At 35.2% G+C, this 13,662-nt stretch overlaps 1 protein-coding gene across 3 annotated transcripts; it reads left to right on the top strand.

Annotated features, from left to right (window-relative positions):
* The first annotated feature begins 7,451 nt into the window (after positions 1 to 7,451).
* LOC132178768 (Phototropic-responsive NPH3 family protein) lies at positions 7,452 to 11,495 on the top strand. Of its 3 annotated transcripts, none has more exons than XM_059591312.2 (6): positions 7,452 to 7,583; positions 8,142 to 8,218; positions 8,312 to 8,392; positions 8,474 to 8,543; positions 8,692 to 9,966; positions 10,702 to 11,495. In XM_059591312.2, exons 3-6 carry the CDS (start codon positions 8,334 to 8,336, stop codon positions 11,197 to 11,199), a joined length of 1,902 nt encoding a protein of 633 aa, XP_059447295.1. In that variant the 5' UTR covers positions 7,452 to 7,583; positions 8,142 to 8,218; positions 8,312 to 8,333; the 3' UTR covers positions 11,200 to 11,495. The 3 variants fall into 3 exon arrangements, with proteins under 3 accessions (XP_059447295.1, XP_059447296.1, XP_059447292.1); XM_059591313.2 differs by lacking the exon at positions 7,452 to 7,583 and adding an exon at positions 7,783 to 7,969; XM_059591309.2 differs by lacking the exon at positions 7,452 to 7,583 and adding an exon at positions 7,784 to 7,969 and having other exon boundaries at positions 8,142 to 8,392.
* Positions 11,496 to 13,662: the final 2,167 nt, after the last annotated feature.

Genomic DNA, 13,662 nt, shown 5'->3' with positions numbered 1-13,662 from the left:
ATCAAGATTGTCTAATAATAAATATAACATAGAAAATTAAATATCAAAGAACTAATTAGCTTGCTCTGGTTGAAAAGCATTTTACTTCTACCTAATCCCACTTTGTAATCAGATAGGGTTAGGTTAGCCCTTTTTATCCGATTAAAATATCCCTTATCACTACTCGTGTGTTTAGGACAAATTTGAATGAATTGACAATTGTTTTTTGTTTTGTTGGTAAAATTATGGTGTCAGACTGTTTAAGTAGAGTGAAACTTAATTACCTTTCCGGTTAAAAGTCCAACCCATTAGGATTGAACAAATGCTACACACTTCTATTTGCCACATCGGCTTTTAAAAAATATATATTACCCGGCTCTCGTTCATGGCCGATCATTCCAACCGAACTTTCAAAATTGCAACATCCCAATATGCAATATTGTGGTTGTCACTCGCCACCATTATTTTTTAGATTTGGTAGTTGGGGCAACTAAATAAGGTAATCTCGGCCACCCTTGACATAGCAAGATTGGAAGGGAAAAAAAAAAACTACTCAAATAGATAGAATTGGATTTAGAAAAAGGTAAGGAATTTATGTACATCTTAAAGGTGGAAGATCCTGTAGAAAGTTTAATACTCAATTTTTGGGGATTATCAAAGATTTAGGCTATGAACAATGTCATGATAAAAGACTTTCAGTCCAAAAAGCTTAGGGAGAGTTGAATGACAAATATGCTTCATCTCATCATCAAGCTTGAGTTTATCTTAATTAACCGACCACACAATACCCAAAGGGAATTACTTTTTGTTCCGATTATAATCATCTCCCACCTTTAATAAAGTTGATCTCAATTGAGGCAGTGACTAACAAAGGGAGCTCAAGATCACCTCACTAGGGTCTTTTTTCTTTTTTTCAATGCTTTGACCTCTCTTTTTGGGTTCTTTTTTTTTTTTTTTTTTAAGTGAATTCACATTCAGTTTAGTAATTTTTTTTCTCAATTTTAATAAGAAAAAATTGAATTTTTTCCTATTTGTTAAAGTACTTATATCTTATTCTTAGAGCACTAGCATCAGACTTTGTATAGCCCATTCCCTTCCTTATGTTTAGGAAAAATTAAAAAAAAAAAATCACAAAAAAACATCCACATCAGAAGCCCTAAATATAACCAACATCAAAGGGCATCATTGAAAAACACTGTAGATGCCAAATACATTATTAAATTATAAAAAATTATTCTCTCTCCACTCCTTTATATGTCCCAACAATTCTCTCTCTTTTCTCCTCTCTTATCTCTCATTGATTGCAATGATAAAAAGAAATAGTATTTAATTCATATAGATAAAGAAATCTATTATGAAGTGTATTTTTAAAGAGAATCAAAAAAATAGTTTTATTCCCTAAATTGAGGGAAAATGGTTGGGAAGCTGCTGCTAGTGCTCTTAGCAGTACATTAATCTACCACGCATTTTAAGAAGACTCCTTTCAAAAACTCTCAATTCCATTTTCTGAAATTTCAATTTGATGCAATGTACTTCATCTGTTAGATTTAAAATGCTAAAAATGCTAAAAATAACTTTACACCCTTGAATTTTTTTTATAAAATTTCAAATTAACAATCGAAGGGTAATTTTGTTTGTTTAGCATTTTCGTTAGGGGTTAACAGCTGAATATGATAGAGGAGAGTCAATTATATAAAATAAAAAGCTCATGTGGGTTAAATTAAGAATTTTTAAAATTCGAAAAAGTCTTTTCAAAATATGTGGTAGTTCGGGATTTAAAGTAAAGTTTTAAACAAAAATTTTTTTTACCCGCCGGATGCATTTACTTTTAACTCCCCAATTTGTGTACGGCTAGTCAAAAAGGGGATTGCGAAAAATATATATATATTGTCCGAATTTAGAGGCATAGTTTGTACAAATTTGGTAAAGTTAGGAAGTTGGTGTCATTGCTGGGGAAATGAGTTTGCGCAGGCCAAACAAAAAAAGCGTGAATTTCAACAAGCCCACCAAAATAGTAGAAAGTATGATGTATGTTTTTCATGTGAAAGTAAGACCTTAAGAAAAGATGGGGGCATATGATGATGATTGGATTAGCATTAATCATGCACATAAGCATTCCCATACCACCTTTTTTCTCACAGTCGATAATATGGCTAAAGCTGAATCCCATTTGTCGTGTCACATTCTTCATACATATCCATGCGTCGCACGCGAATCTTTGACAAAGCGGATGATGGTGGGTAACTTGGGGAACCGAGTTTTTTTTTTTCATACGACCGAAAAATGAAAAAGCTATGTATTTTTCATCATTTTCCAACTACAACTGTGATTTTCAAGCTTTTAAGCTCTTAATTTTGACTAATTGTCCCAGCAAACTCCACCTTTAATTGTCCCTAAACTACCCAATTTTGAAAATGAATTAATTATGGGGGCATAAAGATGGTTATTGCATGCCTAACCAAACACAAACACAAACGATTATTATACTTGTCATCATTTTATTATACAGTATACGTTCTAATGACACCATTCCATTAATCCAATTACTCTCACCATATTAATTATGATACTTTTTTTTTTTTTAATTGATAAATGCTAAACATATATACTTATATTTTACTACAAAGTCTTTACCAAGTAACTGATTAGCAGTACAATATAGCACCATCGTTCTTAGCCATTAAATTGAGGAAGTAGTTCATATGGGCTAAAAATGTCACATAAGTTTTCAAAAAGCCTTAAGGATAAGACGGTAGTCGGTCACCCCATCAAACCTTCATGGATAAATAATGCAGTCACTTTAACGCAATCAATGTGGTCACGGTCACTCCCCACAAGGGAGATTTGACTGTGTCACGACCACCTTGATCTAACACGGATTAAACCCCGTATTTGTAAATTAATGGGTAGTGTTATACAACTATCTTCCTAACAAGAGAGAGAGAGAAAGAAGTGTATAAGGGGTGGATGTAAATTTCCCACGTGTGGGGGCAAGTGGGTTTTGCAGGATGAAGAAAGAAGATGGAAGTGAGAAACACAAGGAGCCCACAAAAGGTCCATGAATAGAGTAGGGTGTTAGGAAAGTAGAGAAGTAAATGACAAGGGCAACCACATCGGAAACTCTGAAAGTGACTTTTAATTGATTCATCAATGGCATTGGCCACAGGGAGCCATTGAGGGAATGTCACTGTAAATGTGAATGACACAACTCAAAGCCCTCTCGAACGCCAACAAGATACCTGTATCCAACATATACATATGCATATGCATATGCATGCTCTCTCTCTCTAGAGTCTAGACTCCTCAAGTATATACAAAATTTGAAGCCCCAAAAAGGGATTTATAGATAGACAGTGATCACTCATTGTATGGGATTTGATTTTTCTTTGCTGCCTAACAAGACAGTACAGATTTTATCAGCCTTTTGTGCTGTTACCTTGGCCCGACCAGCCATAATCGCTAGTCATTTCAATTTTCAGGACCAATTTGTTTATATATATTGACTGCTGCAAACGTATTTATGAAGGTATATATATATATATATATATATATATATTAATAGACCTTTCGATTTCAACTCTGCAGCCATTGAAGCCTACATACTACAGCCATATATATGGTATATTAATTAATACTCCTTCTGTGGCCGGGTGGGTTTTGGGCCTACAGCTTTGAACTGATTACTGCAATAATTCGTATATATGTGAAAGAAAAAAGCAGCATTATCGAAATTGCATGATAATGCTGCTTTTCTTTATGTATTGACTTTTTCTTTTGAAGCTGGCGGTAAGTGAATGAACAGTGTACAGACAAAGTAGATTCCTGTAGCTTGCCTCCTCCATCTGTATTTGTTTTTCTATGGTTGACGCTTCATTCAAATTGGTCATCCATTTTGCTAACCATACGTACATGACACAAAAGAGGGTAAATTCCAAAATTCTGTAGGTAAAGATTTTGTAAGGAGATCTTCCTACATGGCCGCCACCAATCACTGATGATATGATGCTTCTTTATTTATTTTATCCCAGATGTTTTTGTTAGATTTATAATTTGAAAGAGATCAAGGATTTCCATAACCATTTTATATATATGTAAAGATAGATGTTTGATTTTACAATAATATCTACAGAAAAATTGTAGAAATACCGCATACTGTGATTTGTCACTTTTCAAATCTTAGGTAGTTATTTATCAAAGAAAAATGTTATATACCACATTTTTATCTCACAATACTAATACATTAGGCAGTCATAACCAACCCTTAAATTTTTATTTTTTAAAATAAGAATTACACTAAATACCACATAAACATTCAACATATATTTCACAAAAATTCACGCCACATGGTCTAGTAGTCTTGTTAAAAAATTATATAGGTATATTCAATGGTTACTAGACCTTGTCACATTAGTTTTTGAAATATTTATGGGATGTTTATGTGGTATATGTAACATTTTTTTTTTTTTTTTAACATGTCTACATAAGAGGGGAGAGGAAAATTCAAACTAGTAACATCTGCTTCATTATGCGTGGTTTCAGCCGATTGAGTTTTCTCTTGGAGACAACATTACTTTTTAACTAAGAGCTAATAAAGGTCGTTGTGATTGTCATATTCTCATTGTAGAATAAAAATGTAGTCTTTATCAAATGGTCAAACTTCAAGGACCAAATTGTCAATTTTTTTTTTTTTAAAAAAAAAAAAAAAAAAAAAACAAAGAAGAAGAAGAAGAAGAAAAATATATTGGCCAAATCCTTTTTAGACACGGTGCGAGACTCCATTAATATGTGCAAACTGTAAAGGTCCAAGTCTATACAAGGAGGGGTCCCACGAAGAAAGTGTGTGGGGGATGATGGGGTCCCATGTTGTCGGTTGGCCACCCCGTTGGGTGGCACGGAAGAGGACCATTCGCCAAATGTGGTTCACCCTTTCTCTCTCAAGTAAGAGTGGATATCGATGTATACCCACAGGCCACACAGACACAGGCCTCTTCACCACCCCATTCCACAACTTACCCTCCCTTTTCTTCTAATATATCGAAACTGCCATTTGCCTAGATTTGAGGCAGGCATTGATCGAGCCAACACAGGCTTAGGTCTTGGTATCCGGTGGACAAGGATCGAGCCAACACACAACCTCGGTCTTATTGTCTCACTGCTTTTGCCTAAATTTGGCGCAACATTTAGATAGCCACTCCTTCGACGTTACTCTTTTTCTCGAACATCATAGTTTATTAATGTTATTGACTATGCGTGACGTGTTTCAAGTGAATTTTTTTTTTTTTTTTGCTTTGATTTCTCCTAAAATTTGTAGTCGTTTTAGTCTCCTTTCCCGCATAGTTGATAAGTTGAACGTTTTCTTATTTCTCCAACAAAAATTTGACTTTACTTCCCTTATTGTTTTCTTAAAGATTAATGTAGAGCTCTTATGTTAATTAAAATTCATGAGTAATAAAATCACATGTCCAATAAAAAAAAGAATATTTATTTGATGATTTTATAGTATTCAATTCTTTTTGCTTTTCATAGTCAATTCCATTAATTAGTGTTTGGACATTGGAAAACAACTTTAGAATACAAAACAGTAAGTCAAGCCATGATAATTCATCTGATTAACATGAGCTGTAAAATGCCTTCCTTTCCTCCTCTCTATATATTTTCAACTTTTTGTGCTGTCTTTGCAAGTTGTAGATCAATAAGTAGACCATCCGTACAAGGATTTTGGAAAGCACAACAATTCTAGATTATGATTGGGTCTTCCTTACTGTAATATATATTCTAATTAAAAGGGTAGGAGGAGGTGACTGACTGTGGCTATTTTACCTGTGTGTAACTATGGTAATACTTGCCTGCTGATAATTGCTCAGGAATAGGCGTTCCCTCAAAACCCATTGAGTCACAGCCTGACTTAGCCCACCAAGACATTAATGAAACTCAAAATGACTAACACTAATCAGGAGTTATTGCGTGTCTAACTACAAGAAAATTGCCTTAAGACCATTGAACCATTACCTCTAGTGGTGTAATAGTTATACTTGATTCAAGAAAAAAACTTGTATTATTACAAGTTTTATTATATTTTTCTTTTAAATATATGTGACAGTTCATAATTAGTGAAATAATTAAGAGTGTATGATTGATAAGCAAATGACTAATTAATTTTTTTAAAAAAAAGTCATATGTTTTACTTAAATCATTTTACAAAGTATGAATTGTCTCGTTAATTTTCTTTATATATATATATATATATAGTAAAAGCTTTGACAGCACTCTATAGGCTGCAAGCGGCTATATATGTTTATTAAGCAAAGGTTGAGCTGGGCATTTTGATTTTGCCCACAAACGATGTGGGGTTACCAAGCTTGGCTAAGAATTGATGCCATAATTAGAATCTGGCCCTTTTTTTTTTTCTTATCAATGCTATATAAAATACAATTTATTTGATCTTTAAATAAACAACACTTTGAATCAATGCAACTATCTTTCAAGGGCCGGCTGCTTACTAACATCATACGCTCATAAGTTGCATGCTTATTTTTCGATCAACTGGGACCCCATTCTTGTCAATCTCAGTTCTCATTGTTATGATCATCAAAGTCTCAAAATAAATAAATAAAAAAGAGAAATAAATAAATATCACAGCCTATAAAAAAATCCAATGCAAACAAGTTGAATAATATCAGGCCTTTTTTATAAGCTAGGAGGTTGAAGATGACCCTCAACTGCTAGATTAACACATTTTTGGCAATTCATTAATGAGACTCTACGGCCTAAAAAGCTCGATCGTACCACTTGCATCATCCTAACATCATTCCTGCATGGTAAACCTTCGTAAATTTCTTCATTTCACACCAATAATATGAAATCTTTTATGGTCCTGCTGACTCCTTGCCTGGACCATATGCAATTAATACCAAATAAATAAATAAATAAATGAAAACCAAGCTCTATATATTTTCATCATTTTGGCAAAACAAAAAGTAATATTGGTTGGACAAAATTGGGTTTATCATAATTTTTTTAATAAAATTATCAAAAGAGAGATAATAATTTAATAGACTGAGTTTGAATAATTAAAAATCTATAAAATAAATGATAATTTGTGGGAGTTGAATCTTCCCATCAATATTATTCACCTTTCATTTTTGATTAAATATTTGGCATCTTTGTTTGCTTTATGTGAAATGCTAATACCATTTAGTTTTAGTTAACTCATTGGGATTTTTTTCTTTTCTTTTTCTCTTGCTAATTAATATTCTCCTTTTGAAATTAATAATGAAATAGAGAGAGGGCGTACGATGTTGCGTATAAATTAGTGTTTGACTAAAATAATCCCGGGATGCACAGTGAAAATTATGCTGTGGCAATGATGAGGGGGAGGGGCGCTGGTGGGCGCAGGATAAGCACGTGGGGGTCGCCTTTTGAATGGCACGCTGGCATGACCATGCCAAAATGTCTAAAACCATAATTCTTTCTTGGAGTTGCAATTAACAAAAATAAATAAATAAAAAATTTACATGGTTGTTTTACATTTGTTCAGGTCCAATTTTCCGACGAATGATTGGCAGAATCTGTTTCTGGAGAGTATCGAAAACCTCAAATCTCAGGTTGTGGTTTATAGATATTCTTTATTAGATTTAAGTATTTCTAATTTGAGTAATAATGTGTGTCATGTAACTTGATATGGATATTTGTTCTAGAGCTGCTACATGCAGTTTTGGTTTCTTTTTCTTTTTTTCTTTTTTTTTTTTTAATTTTCTTTTGGGTTTGTATTTTCTGTGCTTTTGTTTGATTGACCTGGTGGGAGTATGGTATGTGTGAATTTGACGGGATTGCAGTGTCTTGATTTTTTGTTTGCATGTCCAAGTCACATGGGGTATGGAATTGACTGAAAGGACATAAGCTTTGGAGTATTTGATCTTCTCAATTTCTGCTACTTATAAAATTCTATATATAAAACTCAGATAGCTTACACCCACAGCAAAAGCTCTTGGTATTCCTTCACTCTTGGATATCCTCTCTCCTCCATGAATTTGTGATTTTATCTTTTTCCTTTCTTTTTTTGTTTCCCTGTGTATGTTGATGAATTATTTAGTTGGTGGCCTTGTTGATATTGGCCGGGTAACTTTCTTGTTGGGTTACTGAGTTGGGAAAATTTAATACAGGAAATGGGTAGTTTTTATTGTGTTCTTGCCTGGAGCACTTTCGGCTGCTGTTTGAGGAGGAAGTTCTTGTAATCAAGGTGCACTTTAGGAGAAGCTTTTTCTTATTCAACAAGGTCTTTTTGTCTGATTCAAATTATGTTAAGGAGCATCTGATGAACACATAACCATAGAAGGAAACAAGAAGAATCAGTCATGAAGTTTATGAAACTTGGATCTCGGCCAGATACTTTCTATACTACAGAGGCTGTAAGGTAAGAGAATCACTGATTCTACATGTAGTTGGTTGCTTTAACTAAAGGAAGATACTATGGGTTTCTTTTATCTTATTTCAGGTCAGTCTCCTCTGAAGTCTCTAGTGATCTCATAATTCAGGTGAAGGGAAGCAGATACTTACTTCACAAGGTAAACTTCTTAGCAACTTTTTTTTTTTTTTTTTTTTCTTCTGAATTTCATATTTAAGGGTAGTTTAGTTAGATATATGATGGTATTCAATTGAATGACAATCTTTGGGTTTTCTTTAAAGTGATTCATGTATGTTCATGGCACGCAGTTTCCTCTTCTGTCCAAGTGTTTGCGCCTGCAGAGGCTATGCTCTGAATCTCCTGAATCCTCACAACACCAAATAATCCAACTTCCTGATTTCCCTGGTGGAGTTGAAGCATTTGAACTGTGTGCAAAGTTTTGTTATGGTATTACAATCACCCTTAGTGCCTACAACATTGTATCTGCTCGATGTGCTGCTGAGTATTTGCAGATGACAGAGGATGTTGAGAAAGGGAACCTAATGTACAAGCTGGAAGTTTTCTTCAATTCCTGCATTCTTCATGGGTGGAAGGACTCCATTGTGACATTACAAAGCACAAAAGGCTTTCCTTTGTGGTCAGAAGACCTTGCAATAACAAGCAGATGCATTGAAGCAATTGCTTCAAAAGTCTTAAGCCACCCATCAAAGGTGAGCTTGTCGCATAGTTATTCCCGTCGGGGGAGGGACGATATATCATGCAATGGTGCGGAGAGCCAGAGATATAAACCAGAAACCAAGGGTTGGTGGGCAGAAGATATGGCGGAACTGGGAATAGACCTTTATTGGAGAACCATGATAGCAATTAAGTCTGGTGGGAAGATACCCTCTAATCTTCTTGGAGATGCATTGAAACTCTATGCATCTAGATGGCTGCCCAATATATCAAGGGATGGATATGTCAATAAAAAAGCAGCAGCAGCAGCAGCAGCGGACTCGGATTCAGACACAACCAGTGAGGTAACTTCAAAGCATAGGCTACTTTTGGAGTCAATAGTAAGCTTACTCCCAGCAGAGAAGGGCGCTGTTTCTTCCAGTTTCTTACTTAAACTATTGAAGGCAGCCAACATCCTTAATGCTTCTTCTTCATCAAAGATGGAATTGGCCAGAAGAGTGGGACTTCAGTTGGAGGATGCAAGGGTCAGTGATCTGTTAATACCCTCTCTATCGTATGCAAATGATACACTATATGATGTGGACATAGTGATGATCATATTGGAGCAATTCATGTTACAAGGGCAGAGTCCCCCAACTAGTCCTCCAAGATCCAAGCTGGGGTCTGAAAGGAGAAGGTCCCGGTCAGCAGAAAATATTGATTTTGAGTTTCAGGAGAGCAGGAGGTCATCTTCAGCATCCCATAGCTCAAAATTAAAAGTGGCAAAGCTTGTGGACGGGTATCTCCAAGAGATTGCCCGGGATGTGAATTTGCCTTTGTCAAAGTTTATTGCAATAGCTGAGGCCATACCGCATTTTGCAAGGCTGGATCATGATGATCTCTACAGAGCTATTGACATTTATCTCAAGGTAAATTCACAAAATGGCTGTTTTGACTTCTCAGATTTGCCATAATTCACACTAAAAGATAATAAATATTTCTCGACACATATCACTTTCACATTGTAGCATGTGGATCACCATTTGCAGTAGATAACCAACTCTCTTGACCTTAAAATCTTGTCACCTCCACAATTTATTAGCAGTTAGGATTAGGCTGACCCACCAGAAATTTGGTATATATGGATCTTATATACTTTGGCTGGCACAAGGAAAATTTCTGTTCAGTGTCTGCGGTTGATGTGATTCAGTTGTCATTCGCTGACCCTTTAAATTGTTTTTCAACTTGGGTAGAAAATTAACTGGGTTTGGTAATTAATTAAATGCATATCTTCCATATTTTCCAAGGTAGGTGAAAAAGCTTGGTGTCCTACAACTACAGAGAAATCTTCTCAAAAACCTCTGTCGATTTTTCTTTGATTTAGACTTGTAGAGACAATTTGAGCATGATATGATTGAGGTATGTCGTTTGGTGACACTTGCGCAGTTAAGTTATGTAGAAAATTAGCAGGGTTTGACTAGTGCGTCTTAATTCCTCCTGTATGGCTGAAGTCTTCTTAGACCTTTATCTTTGTCTTATTTTTTATTTTTTTTTGTTCAACTAAACTAATAAAAAAAAAACCAAAAAAAAAAAAAAAAACAATTGGTGTGGTGTATACATGAATTTCAAATCACTGAAGAAGCTGTTTTCCCTGAAAAATCCAGGCTCACTCAGACCTGAACAAGAGCGAGAGGAAAAGGTTGTGTCGAATCCTAGACTGCAAAAAACTATCTATGGAGGCCTGCATGCATGCGGCACAAAATGAGCTTCTCCCCTTGAGGGTGGTAGTGCAAGTTCTTTTCTTTGAGCAAGCTCGGGCCGCCGTGGCTGGCGGCAAAGTGACCGAGCTGCCAAGCAACCTCAAGGCACTCTTAGCCACACAAGGCATTGACCCATCAAGGCCTCCACCGCCATTAAGTAGCACCACTAGCATTCCTGCAGACGACCAGTGGAGCGTCTCCGGCCTTAAATCACCAAAGTCAAGAATGTCTACTTTAAGAATGAAGCTGGCTGAAGATGATGACTTGGACGACAATGATCTGAACCCTGATGGAATCGGTAGACATTCTAGGCTTAAGGCTCTCTGTGCTCTTCCCACAAGACCCAAAAGGATGTTCAGTAAATTATGGTCGATTAACAGAAGTGCCAGTGAAAAGAATTGAGTAATTTGGTTTTTTGTTTATTTTGAGGGTAACATATACTCTGCTTTTTCTTTCTTCTCTTCTCTTCTCTTGCAAAATGCCGTGTAACTTTTAGGGGAAAAAACAAGTTTGAGAATCTTAATGCGCATTGTTGATGTAATCTATTGTAATAAGAAGGCAACACTTTCGGGACGCCAGAGAAATATCTCCCGGTGAAACCCATTTGTTGAAACTGGAAGAGTCTTAGGTGTAAATGACTAATCGTGGGACCAACGTCGTTGTTGTTGTCTACAAATCTGGAACACCTGTCTTTGTCTCTTTTTTTTTCATTTTTTTTTTTTTTTTTTTTGCAGCTCATTTTATCCTCCTCCTCGCCTTTCTCGCTTGATTTTGTAGATTCTTGGTGTATTTCATGTGTCTGTCTGACGTTGTGCGGTGCTGTAAATTTGGAATTTTTTTTCCTTCATATCTTTGATTTGGACGAAAAGGTCAGCTATATTCAAGTTTTAGCTCGTGATTTGGCATCTGAGTGGATCTGATTCATTGTTTTTCAGGTTTGTTGTCGGCTTTAGATTTACTATAATGGAAACCAAAAAACAAAAAACACTAGAGATTAATGTTATTCGGTTACACAAGTTGGAACAGTTAATAATATAAAGTCACTGCTAGAAGATTGGCTAGTGCCAGTAGAAAGGGGTTTTTTATCTGAATTTAAAGAAACTCAGCTGGGAATGAGAGAAAGTATTGTTAATCTCAAGTACTTGAATGTATTCGGGCTTTTGAACTCAGGCACCTCGAAACTTGGAGTCTCTTCTCTCACATTCTATCCAAATTTCTTAAAATTCAGATATTAAAATTTGAAAAGATTTCAATTCGGTAGGAAAAACATAAATACCCTTAAAAGCCTGAAAAACAAAGATGATAGTAATTTTTTTTTTTATATTTTTTTGGTAACAAAAGATGATACTAAATTACTTAGCCTGTGAATTATCTATTTTGGGTATGTTTGATACATACTCGTGTTTTACATAGGTTGCACATGACATGACCATGGCAAAAATACGAGGTAGTCCTTCGGCGGGGAACATAGGCGGCTAATTAAGACTTCTATTTCACTTTCTTATCTCAATTGCTTTGGGTTGATTCCTTCAAATCTTCACCTCTTTTTCAACCATTCACGGCACCATCATCCCCAATAGCAGCCCATCTTCTTTTATGGGGAAATTTTAGCCTCAAACCACGTCGCAATTAGATAGGTTTTTTTTCTTTCAAAAAAAGTAAAATTAGGGGTATTTGTGTCATTTTCAGATCAGAAATGATACATTGCAATTTTTTTAATAGTTTTAGAAACTTTACTTCAATTGATAGTTTGTGGGTAGTGGGTACATTATAAAATACGTAAGTTTAAGGGAGTATATGTATTTTTTTTTTTAAGAATTTCTTCCAATTTAATTTACTAAAAAACTTTGTTATATATTATAAAAATGAGTGAGTAATATACCATTTACTTAAGCTTTCGAGTAGAATGATGCTATAATATATTACATTATGATATCAGTAAAATTAACCTCGTAAGGAATAAATCTCCCCGACAAGATACCTGAAAAAGATATATTGCGTTGAAATTACTTAAAAATAAATAACCCTTTAGGCTGGAGATAAACCAAGAAGACCAAATTTCTTTCTTTTTATCCTCTTTGCTTTTTCCTTGTCTCAATATCTCTAACATCCATAATGCAGCAGAATCTAAACCCCCAAGAAAATCTGCAAGTAAGCCCGTAGTCATCGTTCAACTCTACCACATTTAAACCAATCGAGTAAAACACGAAAGCACCATGTAAGGAAATTTCTTATCACAATTACTAGTGAGGTTGACCAATGGTGCTGCAATGATTACAATCTTGAAAGAAAATTTTGGCTTTCTCCTTCTTTTTCTTTTCCTTTATTTTCTTTTTCTTTCTTTCCTATTTACCAATCAAATTGACTCGATAATTGGCATCTAGTGATGGGGTCACTCTCAGTCTTTCTGGTGTCAAATTGTGAAATTCTGAGAGTCTTTTTGTAATGAATAAATAATTGATGGCAATGAGGATTTACCTGTTGCTGGAATCCAATATGGACCGACTTCTTGTTTTATCATTGAGATTTGAGATGATCAATCCATCCCTGCATGCTGAAATAGACAGACACTAGTTGGCATAGAAGCAGGCCGAATCTTTCGACACATGCAGGCTTTAGACATCACTGGATCACATAGTTCTGTGTGGTTGTCATTGTCGATTGTCCTAGTTGTCTTCATTAAGCCCATCATGATCATGGTCATCCTAGTTTTCCTCGACAAAAGCCTTGCTGTTTTGGTACAGCTGCGCAGATCTTAGTCTGCTTTTTTGCTTCTGATACGAACAAAATTTCTTCACAACTATTCGGTCAATTGCTTTAACCATTCCTTTAGTCTTCCCAATTTCCATTCATATCATCATTTCT

This window comes from Corylus avellana, chromosome 4 (genome assembly GCF_965113065.1).
Source record: "Corylus avellana chromosome 4, dhCorAvel1.hap1.2, whole genome shotgun sequence".
Classification (NCBI taxonomy): domain Eukaryota; kingdom Viridiplantae; phylum Streptophyta; class Magnoliopsida; order Fagales; family Betulaceae; genus Corylus; species Corylus avellana.
Note: the sequence above shows the minus strand (reverse complement) of the source record. Positions and strands in the feature narration are given on the sequence as shown.